Raw genomic sequence first — 13,106 nt, 5'->3', positions numbered from 1 at the left:
CTTCTGCCCAGAAGGCCATCAGCCCAGGAAGGGTCAGGTGTCCACTGCGGTCGGGTTCAGTCTTGCCATGACACTGGAGCCTGCCCATCTGCTCTGGAGTCACTCACCAAAGACATTGGTCTCTGGAGTGGATTACAGGAGACAGGTGTAGGATCTGAGGGCTCACCATGTGTAGGAAGAGAGTAGAGCATCAAAATGCAAAGTGACAAATGCCCGGCGGTCTGCCAAATGCCAGGTGTGGAGGGGACAGCCCACACCCAGCCAGGGGCTCTGGGCCCCATGGAGGTCCAGACCCAAGTTGGGCAGCCCAGGGCCCTGAGAGGGAGCAGACCCCAGCAGCAGATACGAAGACCAAAGAGCATCATCCGCCCCTGGCCCAGGGCATCTGCCCACTGACTGGCTTCCGATGGACAAGCTGAGTTCCTAGGGCTTGTGTGGACAGTTTGGTGGCTGATGTGACTGTCCCACTCTGGCCTGCTAAGGCCAAGGAGGAGCTTGGTTTGGGAAAGTGCCAGGAGTTGGCAGCACCGATGGAGGGCAGCCTGACGTATAAGCTGGCCGCCCTCGTGGGTCAGGCTGTAGGACAGTGACCACAGATTGTCCCTGGCTCAGGGTCATGCACCTCCTTCGGGTTTAAAGTGGAGCAGTTCGTCCTGTTCCGGGGTGGGGGGGGGTCCACTCCGCAGGTCCTGGCAGATGCTGTCTCATGGCACTCTGCCCGGCCTGGGAGGGGACTGGACTGGGCCTCTGGCTGCCCATGTGGAGCTGGGAGAGTGTCAGCCCGTCACAGTGAGAGCCGAGCGCCTGGGCGCAGACTGGCTGGGGCTGCAGATATGCCAACCTGCTGGTGCCTGTGTGCTGCTCACTCTCCAGGACGGGCCTTTGTTACTAGAGTGGTGAGAAATCAAGGAAGAAACGTTCCACACACAGGTCTAGAGGTACACGCCCCCCGAGGGTTCTCTTGACACAGGCACTTTCTAAATTAACCCCATTGATCTGAAGCCATTACAGCTGATTTTGCATTCAAATTAGTGCCTCTAAGATACATTGGCAAGCTTGATATAAACGATTATATTATAAAAAATACAAAAAGGAAATGATTATCTGAAAGTTATCATTATAAAGCAAAAAAAAAAAAAAAAAGATGGACTCATGAAGGATTCAGAAAACAGTCAGAAGGTGTTCGACTTGATTTCACAGATCTCAGTCTAGCCTTGCACAGAAGCTCAGCCATCAGGAGACATTCCTCTCTGACCCAATCATCTCTTTCCACCAAGTGGCCAAGCTACCTGAGCTGAGTGGCACGGCCAGGGTGCCAGGGCCAGAGGCGTAGGCCCCAGACGTCCTGTGCTGCAGTGCGGTGGCAGGAGACACGCTGTCCCCTCCCTCCCTGCGGTCGGCCTGGACCCCATGTCTATCAGTGGCAGTGCTGGGTATTTGTGTTAGTAATTCGCATTCTGTTCCTTGAGATCCTTAAGAACATACTCTCCTCTCTCCCCGTTTCGCCTGGTGCCTTTCCCTTCCCCGTCTTAAGTGGAAAGTTGTGCAGAGGTCATGGATGAAGTCCATACTCTTCATCAGCAGAGCAAGCTTTTTTCTTATACTTATTGGATATTAACTTTTTCTTCCTGTCACTTACCTTTAATCCATAGCAACCTTGAATTATGAGGGGGATGGACATTAGCCATAAAGAAAAGCCAAGCAAAAACAGACTGTTGCTGAATAGCCACACTGGCCCCAAAGAGAGTCAAAGAATCACTGTAGTACTCTTTGGATTTGAATCATTGGGGAAAAAATCTTATTTTTCTTTCTAATCTATCTGTCCATCTATTTATTTATCAATCAACCAATCTCTTTTTGTGGTCCTGGGACTAGAACCCAGGGACTCTTTTTCACTGAATTACACCTCCAGCCCTCTTTGATTTTCTATTTTGAGACCAAGTCTTGCTAAGTTGCTGAGGCTAGCCTTTGGATCTCCGGTCTCAGCCTCCCCAGTCACTGGGTTACGGGTGTGGCCACTGCACCATGCATTTTTTTCCCTAAAGTAGTCATTTCAGGCAAAGTAAAGCAGAAGAGTAGTACTTGGGTCATTTTTAAAACCTGCATTTGAGACAAAGAAAACTCCTAATTATTTAATGTTTTTGCAGTTTGCTAAATACATTTGTATTTACCCTTCCACAGTGTGTTTCTATTTGCCCCGACATGGCAAGGAAGATAGGGCAGGAAAATAGAATCATTTTTTTCCACTTCTTTTTATTATGGAGTAGATATGAATCAACAATTAATTAAGGAATTTGGCAGGACAAACATTGCCTTTTATCTGTTGACTAACTGAAGGCTCTTTACTAAGTGCCCCTGTCCAGGATGTTGCCAAAATAGGTCAGAAAATAAGCAGCCCCACCCCTTCCAGGGCCTACCCCTGGAGCAGAGGAGACCCGTGGGGGCGGCAGGCACCCAGCCTGCGCTTTGTGTAGGAGACGCTGGCCAGCCTTCGGGCGAGAGGCCATCCGTGATTTGGTGGGAAGGACGTGTCCTGGCTCCTGTCAAGGGATCCCCGGTTGCCACATGGTGCAGGCCCCAGGTGGGGAGGGCTGGGGAGGAGGGTGGGGAGGGCTGCACAGGGCGAAGCAGAGGGGTGCAGAAGCGTGGACTCGAGGCTCGGGGTAGGGCCAAGCTGCGCCTGGCCGACAGGACAGCAGGGGGAGAGGCAGAGGTCAGCGTGAGGACACTCTGGCGCTGAGCCTGAGAAGCTCCTGAGCAGCACCAGCCTGTCCCAGAAGGAAGGAGGGACTGTGGAGTCCAGTCCTGTTCCCTAGAGTCGCCCACGGCACACCTAAGTGGGGAGCTAGGGGGAGAATCTGACTGGAGAGAGAGGGCTGAGGAGAGGCCGCCTGCCCCCGGGCACCATCAGGAGTGGTCTGATTTGAAGCCAAGAGGCTGACCTAGCCCACCAGGGAGTGGGTGTAGACATGAAGGAGATGAGGCCCAAGCCCACCAGAGAGCCATCTTCAGTGTCAGGCAGAAGGAAGGAGGAAGGGCAAAGAAAATGGAGAGGGGGCTGCCCTCCAGGTAGGAGGAAGCCAGGGGAGTGGGAGAGGGTGGCCGTCAGGTGGGCCAGGAGGAGCACTGAGCAACGATGGGGTCAGTAAGGGGGAGGCAGGAGAACTGCACATGAGAAGCTACCGAAACACACAAGTTGAGGCTGGGGGTGAGAAGGAAGGAGAGACCCAGGTGTTCCCCAGGGTGTGGCTGTGAAGCCAGGGAGGACACAGTGCTTCTCCCTGCAGCTTTAATTTTATCCAAAGATTTGGGGGAAATCATTGAGACAAACATGATTTTTAATATGAAACCAAAGATTTCCAAACCTTGTTCAGTACATGGCTCAGGGCTTCCTTCACAGAACCTCGTCTCCTCTGGGAACGCGGAAGGTCCTAGAAGAAAGTTCTCTGGGGTCAGTGGACTTGGCCTAGGAATTCAGACTAAATGGAACGCTCTATAGCGTTGGGCCTGAGCACTGTGATGTCAGCGTGCAGGGAGCCTCGCAGCCCGGCTCCTGACCTGCCTGAGGCGTCCCCATGTCCCTCCACACGGAGCCTGCTGGCCAGCAGCACCTCACTAGAGCAGATGGGCCCTCCCTGAGGTCCCCGTGAGCCCCCAGAAGTGAAGGAGCCTTTAGTAACGATGTCTTTTTCCCTCCCAGCCCCCAGAGGCAGCGCTGCCGAGGGCTCCCCTCCAAGGCAGGTGAGTGTGTCTCTGTTGGAGCTTGATGACCCGCTGGCTCACAGCAGGCTGAGATCCGGAGAAGGAGCAGCGCCTGTCCCTGTGGGCCCGCGCCCGGCCCACCAAGTGCCACCGAAACCACCAACTTGCTGAATCATCCAGTTATAGATTTCGCCCTCCTTTTATCATTTGAAATTTCAATTATTTTAAGGACAGTTTCTGAGTCGGCTTGTTCTGTGGGGTGGCTGTTTTTCAAGCTGTCCTCTGGGTGCTTGAAGTTTATTTCTTGCATTTTAAGGAGAGGGCAGGATGAGGAGGCGCAGGCCTTTGAGCAGAGAGCCCGAGGCCACAAGCGCTGAGCTCCCAGAGGGCTTTTGGCTTCTGCCTGGTGTTTGCAGACGTGTTCTGGGTTTCTGAATCTCATCTTATAGAGGTTAAAGGATGTCACGTGGTGCCGCTCTCCAGCACCACGAGGCGCAGCCAGGACAGAGCCTTTTCTAGCAGACCTTTGTCCCTCCCTGGAAGTCGGTCCCTTCCCCTTTGATATCTGTAGGACACCCTCAGGCAAGCCCCTGGGTTGTAAGTGGGGACCTCCACACGCATCTTGGTTGTAATTTAAAACTGTTTCATTAGGAAAGACTTGTAAGATTCGTTTCACAAATGTTTATGGTCCAACTTTCAAATCCCCCTGCAAATCACCTACACTTGAAAAGCGGCTGCTGGGAAAGCAGGTGTCCAGTGGAGCTCTGGGGCTCCCAAGGACTGTCTTCCTTAGATAATGAAAATCAGCCTGGATCTTCAGCTTTGTCCCAGAGAAAGAAGCTGGAGCAGTGTCCCCAGCTCCCCTCTTCCTGAAGGTGTGGCCTGGCTTGTGTCTTTACTAGGGTGGCTGCCGCTGCAGATGCCATCCTGGGAGTAAGGGCTGGGACTTGCTTGTGACACTGTGATTGAAGACCATGGGCATTTCTTTGAGAAACGGAGTGGTGCCAACGACCAAAGCCTGTGGGTGCGTCACCATAGGCAAGACTGTCAAGGCGGGTGTGACAGGCAGATGCATGGAGCTGATAGAACCACACAGCTCCTCCTTAGTGTGTCCAAGCTGTGGCCAAGCTGAGGCTGAGCCAGGATGCAGTTCTGTCTGTAGTAGCTGGGAAACGTGCCCAGGGCTCTGGTCATGATGACTAGTTGAACAAACCTGTCCTTGGCTTGGTGTGGCAGTCCAGTTCTCTCTTCTCGCCACCTCCTTAGATCTTTATCAGGGGGAAAGAGGGCAACCCGGCAGGTGCCTAAGTTTTCAGAGTTTAATAGCCTAAGTAACCCAGAGAAGCCAGGGTGAACTCACCTGTAGGGCTGGTCCCGGGGAGGGGGAGTCCCGGCGGCTCCTGCTTCCTTCCTCCTCGGTTACTTCAACAGGAAGTTAGGTGCTGACCGAGCAAGAGATCTGCACTGAAATGCTTTTCCAAGTGCATTTCTTGAAAAGGAAAATTTAAAAATCAACTGTGGCTTCATCAAATTTGAAGCATAGATTAGATTATAAAAGCCGTGTTCGTGTGGTGAATCTCAGGGCACAGGAGAATCTGCAGCACCAAGGTGTGGCCACTTAGAGTACCTGAAGTCAGCGCTGATGTCCTCACTGGGTGTTTCTCCTGGTCCTTCTGGCCTTCTCAGGGGCCAGTGTGAGTGCCGTCCAGGAGGCTCTCGTTCGACAGGCCAGCGCTCTTCCCTTCCCGGCCTTCCCTCCTGGGGCCCGTCCATCTCCTTCCCAGGAGGCAGGTCTGGTCCTCGCAGAGGCACACCCTTCACATGCCCCTCTTCTCTTTTTCAGCCCAGGAAGCAAGGATGAGCAGCTGGCCCTCCCATGGCGGTTTCTAGACATGTGGGAGTCTCCCTCACCAAAGAGCGATTTAAAAACAAGCCCATAGTATTTGCACTTTGTACTTTACATGTAAATCCACTTGGTAGAAACAAAATATTTAAACGGACTCTTTGGATTTGGAATATGGAAGGCTGGCTTCAGACGAGTCCTCACATACAATGTATGTGTCCTTCGTCCACCGTGGAAACCCGCGCCTGGCGGACAGGAGTTTGGAAAGCTCGGAGCTTCTCGGCTCTGCCCGGGGTAGCTGCTGGCAGCCTCCTCCAGGCCCTCTGCAGCCCTGCCTCGGGCTGCCCGCGCTCTAACAGTCCACAGGCCGCCAGCCTTGTCCCTCACTGGGGCTTCATAGAAGTGTCACTGAAATGGAGTTCGTAGGTCTTGCCCTTACTGTGCTCGGACTGGCTGTTTCTTGGGATTCTGTGCTGGTCTGTTCATTTTGCTTTCCCGAGGTCTCTCGCACCCGATGAGCCAGGTCACCGGGAAGGACCAGGTCCCCAGGAAGGAAGGCAGAAATGGCTGGGGTGGGGGAGAGCTTTCAAACTTCTTCACCTCCACTTTCAAGCTTCTGTTTGAGTTTTGCCTTGGGCTCAGATAAGTCCAGGCCAGCGGCCTAGAGGGGCCGTTCCTTCAGAAAGGGGACCCAGGCTGTGACTAGGCCACTCCTGCCAGCCTGCTTCTCTGTGCCCCCAGGGTCCCCGGAAGACAACATTGTTCCTGAACAAATGGCCCACATTCTCCCCCAGGAGGCATGAAGGCTAAGGTGTGGGCAGGGTGTGGACTGGGCCTCAGGAAAGGCTGCCGAGCACTGCTCCGCACACTGCTGAAGCCTCAGGGCAGGGGCCTTGCCAGAGTCCATCTGAGGGTGTGGCACAAGAGGGTCAGCAACTGCGTGCCCACTGTGAGCAGCAGAGTTTGCTCTCATGGCCACTGCCACCCTGGACCTGGCCCTAAGCGAGAGGCGTGAGGCCAGCCAGCTCAGACTTCTGTAGGAGGCCCTCGTGGCCTGGTCCCCTGCAGTCATGATCCTGAGAGTGTGTGGAGAGGCATCACGAGGACCGTGCTTATTGTGCAAAGGCAAAGAACAAGCCGGGAGTCCCAGGCCAGCTCAACGCGCGTCAGCATCGTCTAGGAAACAGCTGTGAGCCTAGTTGTTTTGGATACTTGTTTATATTGCTGAACTTTGAAATTAATCATTTTTCCTAGATTAAAATAAGACATGTGATCAAACTGCATTGAGTCTTTTCTTTCCAACCGACAAGACTTGATACTTCCTCTGTGGGAAAGGTGTGTGCTGACGTGGAGGCAAAGCGAGGCTCTGGGCCAGGAGGCACAGGGCTGAGACGCGGGCCTTGCTTCTGGCCTTGCCTCCCGCAGTGTCCCCCTGCAGCTCAGGGACACTGCCATGCACCCCGTGGGGGAGGCTGTGTGGGCTGGGCAGCGTGGATGCACAGGGCTGGCACCAAGGTGTGCTGGGCTTGTCAGCTCCTGGGGAGCCCAGGCTCAGGAGAGGGGTGCAGCCCTCCCGGTACCCCCCTGTGCCAGAGGATACGGGACCAGAGAAAGGTCCCCTCGTCTTGATGAAAGCCAGTGTGTTACAGAGTCACGCTGCTCGAAACCAGAGGTGGCACTTACTTCCAGCTCCCACCTCTCCCCGTCCTTCTCTGGGTCCCTGCTGGGGCTAATCAGGGCTCTTGCCTGCTCCAGCAGCCTCTACTCCCTCCAGCACCTGGAGTGCTGCCCAGGTCAGAGAGGAGTGGTCTCTTAACTCAGCCTGAGCTTGGAGTAGAAGGAAGCCAGGGCAGACAAGCTGGAGCAGCTGGACGTGTCCTGCCACAGGTAGGGGAGAACAGAAGAGCCTGGGCAGGCAGAGGCAGGGCCACTCTCTGCTGTGCAGCATGGCCCCCGGCCAGTGCAGGGACCAGGCTGCCCCGTGGCCCCTGACCAGAGCAGGGACCAGGCTGCAGGTTCAGTGCTGGCAGCTGGGCTCTGGCCTTGGGGACAGTCCTCTCCGTCTCGGCATTTGGCTTGTCTTTCACCAAGGTCCCAACAAAGCACCTTTCTCCCCAGTCCCCAGCCAGTCCTGCCTAGAGCTTGCCTTTCTGCCCGCCTGTCTTCCCTGGGCTGCCTGCATTGTGTCAGTTGAGCACAGCTGCAATTCTCCCTTCTCCCAGGGCTGGCGAGGACACCGCTGAGTTGCGGTGTGAGCAGAACCTGTGGCTAACATGCACAGAAAGGATGTGCTTCTAGATACACGTGTGGCCTCTCTAGACCTGCCCTCCTGAGGGGACGTGGCACCCTAGAAAGCGTTCATTACGCCATTACAGGAGGCCCGATGGCCCCTCAAGTCCCAGATTGACTAGGGAAGAGTCAACACCTTGCAGTCATGTCAAGGAAGCCCCTGCCCCTGATTAAAGGACGCTTTTCCCTCTCCACCAGTCCGCTTCCATCATCTCAGTTAATAGAAGCTCTTAAGTTTTCTGTTCTCCGCCATCCGATGGTGGCTGGGAGAGCCCCTTGGCGCTTTGGCCATTTCTCAGGTCTTGGGAGTTTCGTGCCTGGAGGACATGCCCCAGAGCTGAGCTCTGTGTGAACGCTGAGCAGCCCGGGGCTGTGCAGAGCCTCCGTCTTGGCAGACAGAGTAAGACATGGAGGCTGCGTTCCCCGTTGTGGGTGAAATGCAGCTCGACTATTAAAAGGGAAACCGTTCATGTAAATAAGACCTGGAAAGGCAGGCCTCCCACAGCCCCAGCCACCTTCCGGGTGCGGAAAAGCCCACAGATCAATGCCCGGGCGTGGAGCCCAGAGCACTCCTACCTGATCCTAAGTCAGATGCACGTCCACTCATGACAGTGCTTTTCTTTGGGAACCTTCTCCTCTGGTCAGACCTTCACACTTGGGGAGGTCTGGGCCTGTCACCTAGTGGACCCTCTGCAATGTCCTCCTCTCTGTCACAGCCCCCGCTGTGAGCTTTGTCAGGCAAAGCCCAACGTAGAGAGCCCACACAGCCCTTCTCATAGAGCCTGCATCAAAACACTGGCACACTCACGTCCCTCAGTGTTGAAGGGCAAGGGTGACCGTTGGGTGTCCCGGGTATTCCGATTCAGTCTTCTCTCTCCTCCACCCCTGGTTCCCACCTGGTCACCCTGCTTGCCAGCTTCTCGTGGGTGGCTCACCCCCACATCTCTGCAGCCAGATGCACCTCCTCCTCCTGTCCCCACAGCGGTGAGGGGCTGTTCCTGTCCTTTTCCAGGCTGCATCCCATCCCCCTCACTCCTGGGGCTCTCACGGTCTCTTTCCGCTCTGAGCATCCAGGTCAGCCGCTGGGCCTGGGCCTGGAGTAGGACCTGGGCAGTGCACAGACCTGCCTTCCTGAGGGGACATGGCACCACAGGTAGCAGCAGCCTGGTTTCTGAGCCCTTCCAGCAGCACTCTCCAGAGCTGGTCATTTTCGTGGGTGTATTGGAAGGCCAGCATATCCGCCTCTCTGGGTCTCAGGGAACGCCACGTTCTCGGGCTTCTGCTATGTGGAGTGGGGAAGTTCACAAGGAGCTGACCAGCGCCTGACTTTCTCATGCCATCCCTGTGCTCAGCCGTCCTGGGCTGAGCCTCCCTCTGTCCTCCATGGAGCAACGGGGCCTTCAAAGCCACTGCCTCCAGTGACGGTCTCCTGGGACTCTCCCTGGGCCAGGGCCACGCCGTCTTCCTCTTTCTTACAGAGCAGGATGCATTCTGCTAATTTATTCGCTTTTCCTTTTCTGGAATCCTCCACTCGGGTGTCCGAAGACACCCTTCATCCTTAGCTCATAAGAGCCGCCGACTCCAACAGCAAGGCAGGAGTGACAGGAGCGCTCGACAACAGCAAGGCAGGAGTGACAGGAGCGCTCGACAGACGCTTCTTGGGGTACAGCTGCTGGTCAGGGTGGTTGGAGAGCTGGTGGGCGAACGCGAAGCACGCAGCACAGCACCCAGTGCACACACCTAGTGTGCCGCAGTGGGATCGTTCTCAGCAAACTCCTCAGATCATTTCAGCCTTTTATCAGGAATGGGATCACACCTCCAGTGGACCCACGTCCTGGTGGAAAATGAGCCACTCGCCAAAGGAGGAGTTGGGCGAATATGGGTTACGCTGAGAGCATGTCACTTGGATACTCAGGAATCTGGGTTTGGGGCTGGGTCAGTGGCCAGCACCTGGAGAGGAGTCACCTTGCGAGAGATGAGTACTTCCCAGAGACTATCGTCCCGGGTTTGACGAGACACCTTCCCCCGCAGCGGCCAGTTTGGGAAGGGCTCACCGTGGAAGAGAGGAGAGCTGTCACACGAGCCGTTCTTTTCACTCCCTTCCCCCCACTCTCTTGGGGTTTTTATTTTCCATATCTGACAATTGTAACTAAAGTGGCAATGCTCCTCACTAGTACATAACTGCTTGTCCCCACTCATTCCTCCTGTCCTGGGACAGACACCTTTCTCTCTTAAAAGTCTGCAGGCATGTGAAGCAGCCAGACGTACAAACCCCCTTCTGTGGCTTCATTGCTACCGCCACCCCTCTGTCTGGTTCTTCTGATTATTCCTCTACTGTCCTAGATGGTACCGGCACATACAAAATAAACAGCAGCCGTACCCTGTACTCCGAGAATAATTGGCACAGGACTGTAGATACCCTCCCTTGAACGCGGCTTCCGTTTCCATTCTGTTCAAGAGCAAAGAAGATGCACTAATGTTCCCCTGATTCCCAGATGAGATGTTTGTTCTGTGGGGCTGAAGCTCCCGAGGGGCAGGACCTCAGGTGTCCAGAGCTGAGGTCCTGGGAAGGCTAGGGTTGTCCACTCAACTGCAAACACCTGGTCTCTGCACCATCTGTGTCTGTAGTTTGCAGACTCAGATGCAAACACTTCCTGCCAGAACTGTGAGCTGGTGCTTGACATGGGAATGGCTCCAGATGCCATGCTGATTGTTTGAACCCAGCTACGCATTCTTGATGTTTACAGTTCCTTTAAAATCAACATTTCAATTAAAATAGTGAAATAAGATACTCATATGTCATAGTTTTTTGACTTTTTTTTCATACTCAAAGCCACAGCATTGCTGATCTCCTGGCCCCTATTGGGATCTCCCAATCCTGGCAGCACATCACGGCTGGAGCCTCGAGACCCCCCAGAGCTGGCTGCAGCTTACGAGGCACCCAAACAGAATTCACAGAGGCCGGTGCAGGAAAGGCCGACCCACTGTGACCATGCTGTCCCTAGATGGAGTCACCTCCCCCACAGTCGTCTTCTACGTGTGACAGATGTCTGTCCTCGTCCGATTTCAGGTTCAGGTGCCCACATGGTCCTCCGGGGGCCCTGAGCCCTGCAGGCAGAAGGTGCAGACCCCCACCCTCTCACCCCTGTGAGCAGGGGCTGGTGATCGTGGCTGAGCCCTGGCATCCAGGGGGCGGCAGGGGATGACCACATCCACCTCCAGTCTCACTGTCCTTCTGGGCAGGCGCAGACTTGCCACCTGTCAGTCATGGTCCCTCCTCTGTTGAGCAGAGCAGCGTGATGCTCTTCTCTCTTTAATCCACAGGACACAGTCCTCACTGGTGTCACAGTTATTTTTGTGACAGTGCCACCGCCTTGTTCTTATGCCACACAGTTGGGCACTTAAGCCACTGGGGTTCCTTCCCCTGGTCTGGGCCTGGAGGCTGACACCAAGACGCCCCCGTGGTCAGGCTCGGCTGGGGCCTCAGCTCCTGGCTCACACAGGGTCCATCTCTCGGTCGCCTCGCATGGCGAAGACGGCAGAGGCCCCTCCTCGTGACCTCACCTGAACCTACGCACCCCCAAAGGCCTCATCTCCAAACACCTCACACTAAGGCGAGGCCTTGGCCACACAGTAGTTGGGTGCAGAGCTCAGTCCCTACCGTGTTCCCTATGAGAACCATTTGATGTAAGTCAACGTTTGAGGTCAGCTCCAGAGGACCAGGTGAAAAGAAGGCACAGAGGCAGTGGGGCCTGCACAGGGATGGGTGTGGTCTGGAGCAGTGTGCGCCCTGCAGAGGGGACGGGAACGTGAACACAGCAGTGTCACTGTGAAAGTGGGCCTGGCACTGGCCCCCCGGGTCCACATGCCACCAACCCACGTGCACACCTGAGAATTCAGGACCCGCCAGGGAGCCCTCAACGGGGAACCGGAAGACGGGATGGCATCATTTCCAAACTCAGAGCAGACTCAACCCAAGGAGGGGGTCTGAACCAGAGCAGAGGCCTTTCCCTCCTCAAGTTCGACATATCCAGGTTCTAGTGAAGCCTAATTGCACGGCACTTTTGGTTCCTCTGACAGAGATCCTCTGGAGATTCGGCTGATAGAGTAACAAGCTGAAGTTATTTGTTTAGCTACACACTGCTGGTAAAGAAAGTGGAAAAGTGTGCATTCTAACTTAGTGTGTGTGTGTGTGTGTGTGTTTGTGTGTGTGAGAGAGAGAGAGAGAGAGAGAGAGAGAGAGAGAGAGACTGCCAAAGGTTTTTGGTCTGTAGTAACACAGAAAAAAGAAAACCCGTTTCTTGGATTGATGTGTAAGTCATCTTCCCCAGAACCCTGCCACGGGCTGCTTCCACAGGAGCCTGTTGGGGCTGAGCACCCGGCTCTGCTAGGATCGCACTGAGACCCCCAGGCCCCTTGCATAGCCTGTCGGCCTTAAAGCCTCACCTGAGCTGGAAACCAAGGCCCGACAGCAGTTCTGGGGGTTAAGTGGGGTTAGCGTGCACAGTGTGGGCACAGGAGAAAACTTGCGGGGACAGAGAATGCTGCATTGACGTAGCCACACTGCTCTCAGGCACCCCGGGTCACCCACGGCTCACAGCCTCCCGGCAGCCCGCAGTGTCAGCAGGACTGTAGGAACCACCCTGCGGGGGCAGACGAGATGCAGGCCAGGGCCTTCCAGAGCCCTCGTGGCTCAGCCTCAGGGACCCACCAGGAGGGCCTCACAGCGTCTGTGAAGAGTGGGCTCAGAGGACAGTGTCCACTGGGCAGTGCCCTGAGGTGTCCATGTCTCCCCAGACTTGCAACCTGAAGGTGCCAGTTAACACACCCTGTCCCTGCCTGACAGGGGCCTGAGGAGTGTCCTCGTGGGCAGACGCACTTCCCTTTGAAGGAGCATGTCATATTTAGAACATTCCTAATAATGAATGTTTATGAGGAAGCCAAGTCGTATACTAGGTGAACCTTGGAATGAAACTAGAAATGGGACCCTGCAGGGTGGACAGGGAGTCCATCCCCTATGGTGCTGGAGCTCCTAGCGGAGGAACAGAGGGGGCAGACAGTCCTGGGTGGGGGCCACAGGAAGTGGCCAGGGGGTAGAAGTGGGAAGAGTCCTCCCTGATCCAAAGGTGGGTGCTGCAAAGCGTCGGGCGGCGTGTGGAGGCATCCCACGTCCTATTTGTACGTTGTTCCTACGTTGGTGGACTCACAGACTCAGGAAGAGGCACATGGAGTGCAGAGGCCCCCTGGGCCCTTCTCTGACGTCCTCAGGGAA

At 55.3% G+C, this 13,106-nt stretch overlaps 1 protein-coding gene across 1 annotated transcript in view; it reads left to right on the top strand.

Annotated features, from left to right (window-relative positions):
- Smoc2 (SPARC related modular calcium binding 2) overlaps positions 1-6,823 on the top strand; it is a 91,811-nt gene extending 84,988 nt beyond the window's left edge. Inside the window, exons 12-13 of the mRNA XM_077109624.1 lie at positions 3,701-3,741; positions 5,546-6,823. Of these exons, the coding sequence (XP_076965739.1) occupies positions 3,701-3,741; positions 5,546-5,563 (59 nt within the window). The 3' untranslated portion in view covers positions 5,564-6,823. The remainder of the gene's footprint in view (positions 1-3,700; positions 3,742-5,545) is intronic.
- The last annotated feature ends 6,283 nt before the right edge of the window (positions 6,824-13,106 follow it).

This window comes from Callospermophilus lateralis, chromosome 6 (assembly GCF_048772815.1).
Source record: "Callospermophilus lateralis isolate mCalLat2 chromosome 6, mCalLat2.hap1, whole genome shotgun sequence".
Lineage (NCBI taxonomy): Eukaryota > Metazoa > Chordata > Mammalia > Rodentia > Sciuridae > Callospermophilus > Callospermophilus lateralis.
This window is presented reverse-complemented; position numbering and strand designations above follow the sequence as displayed.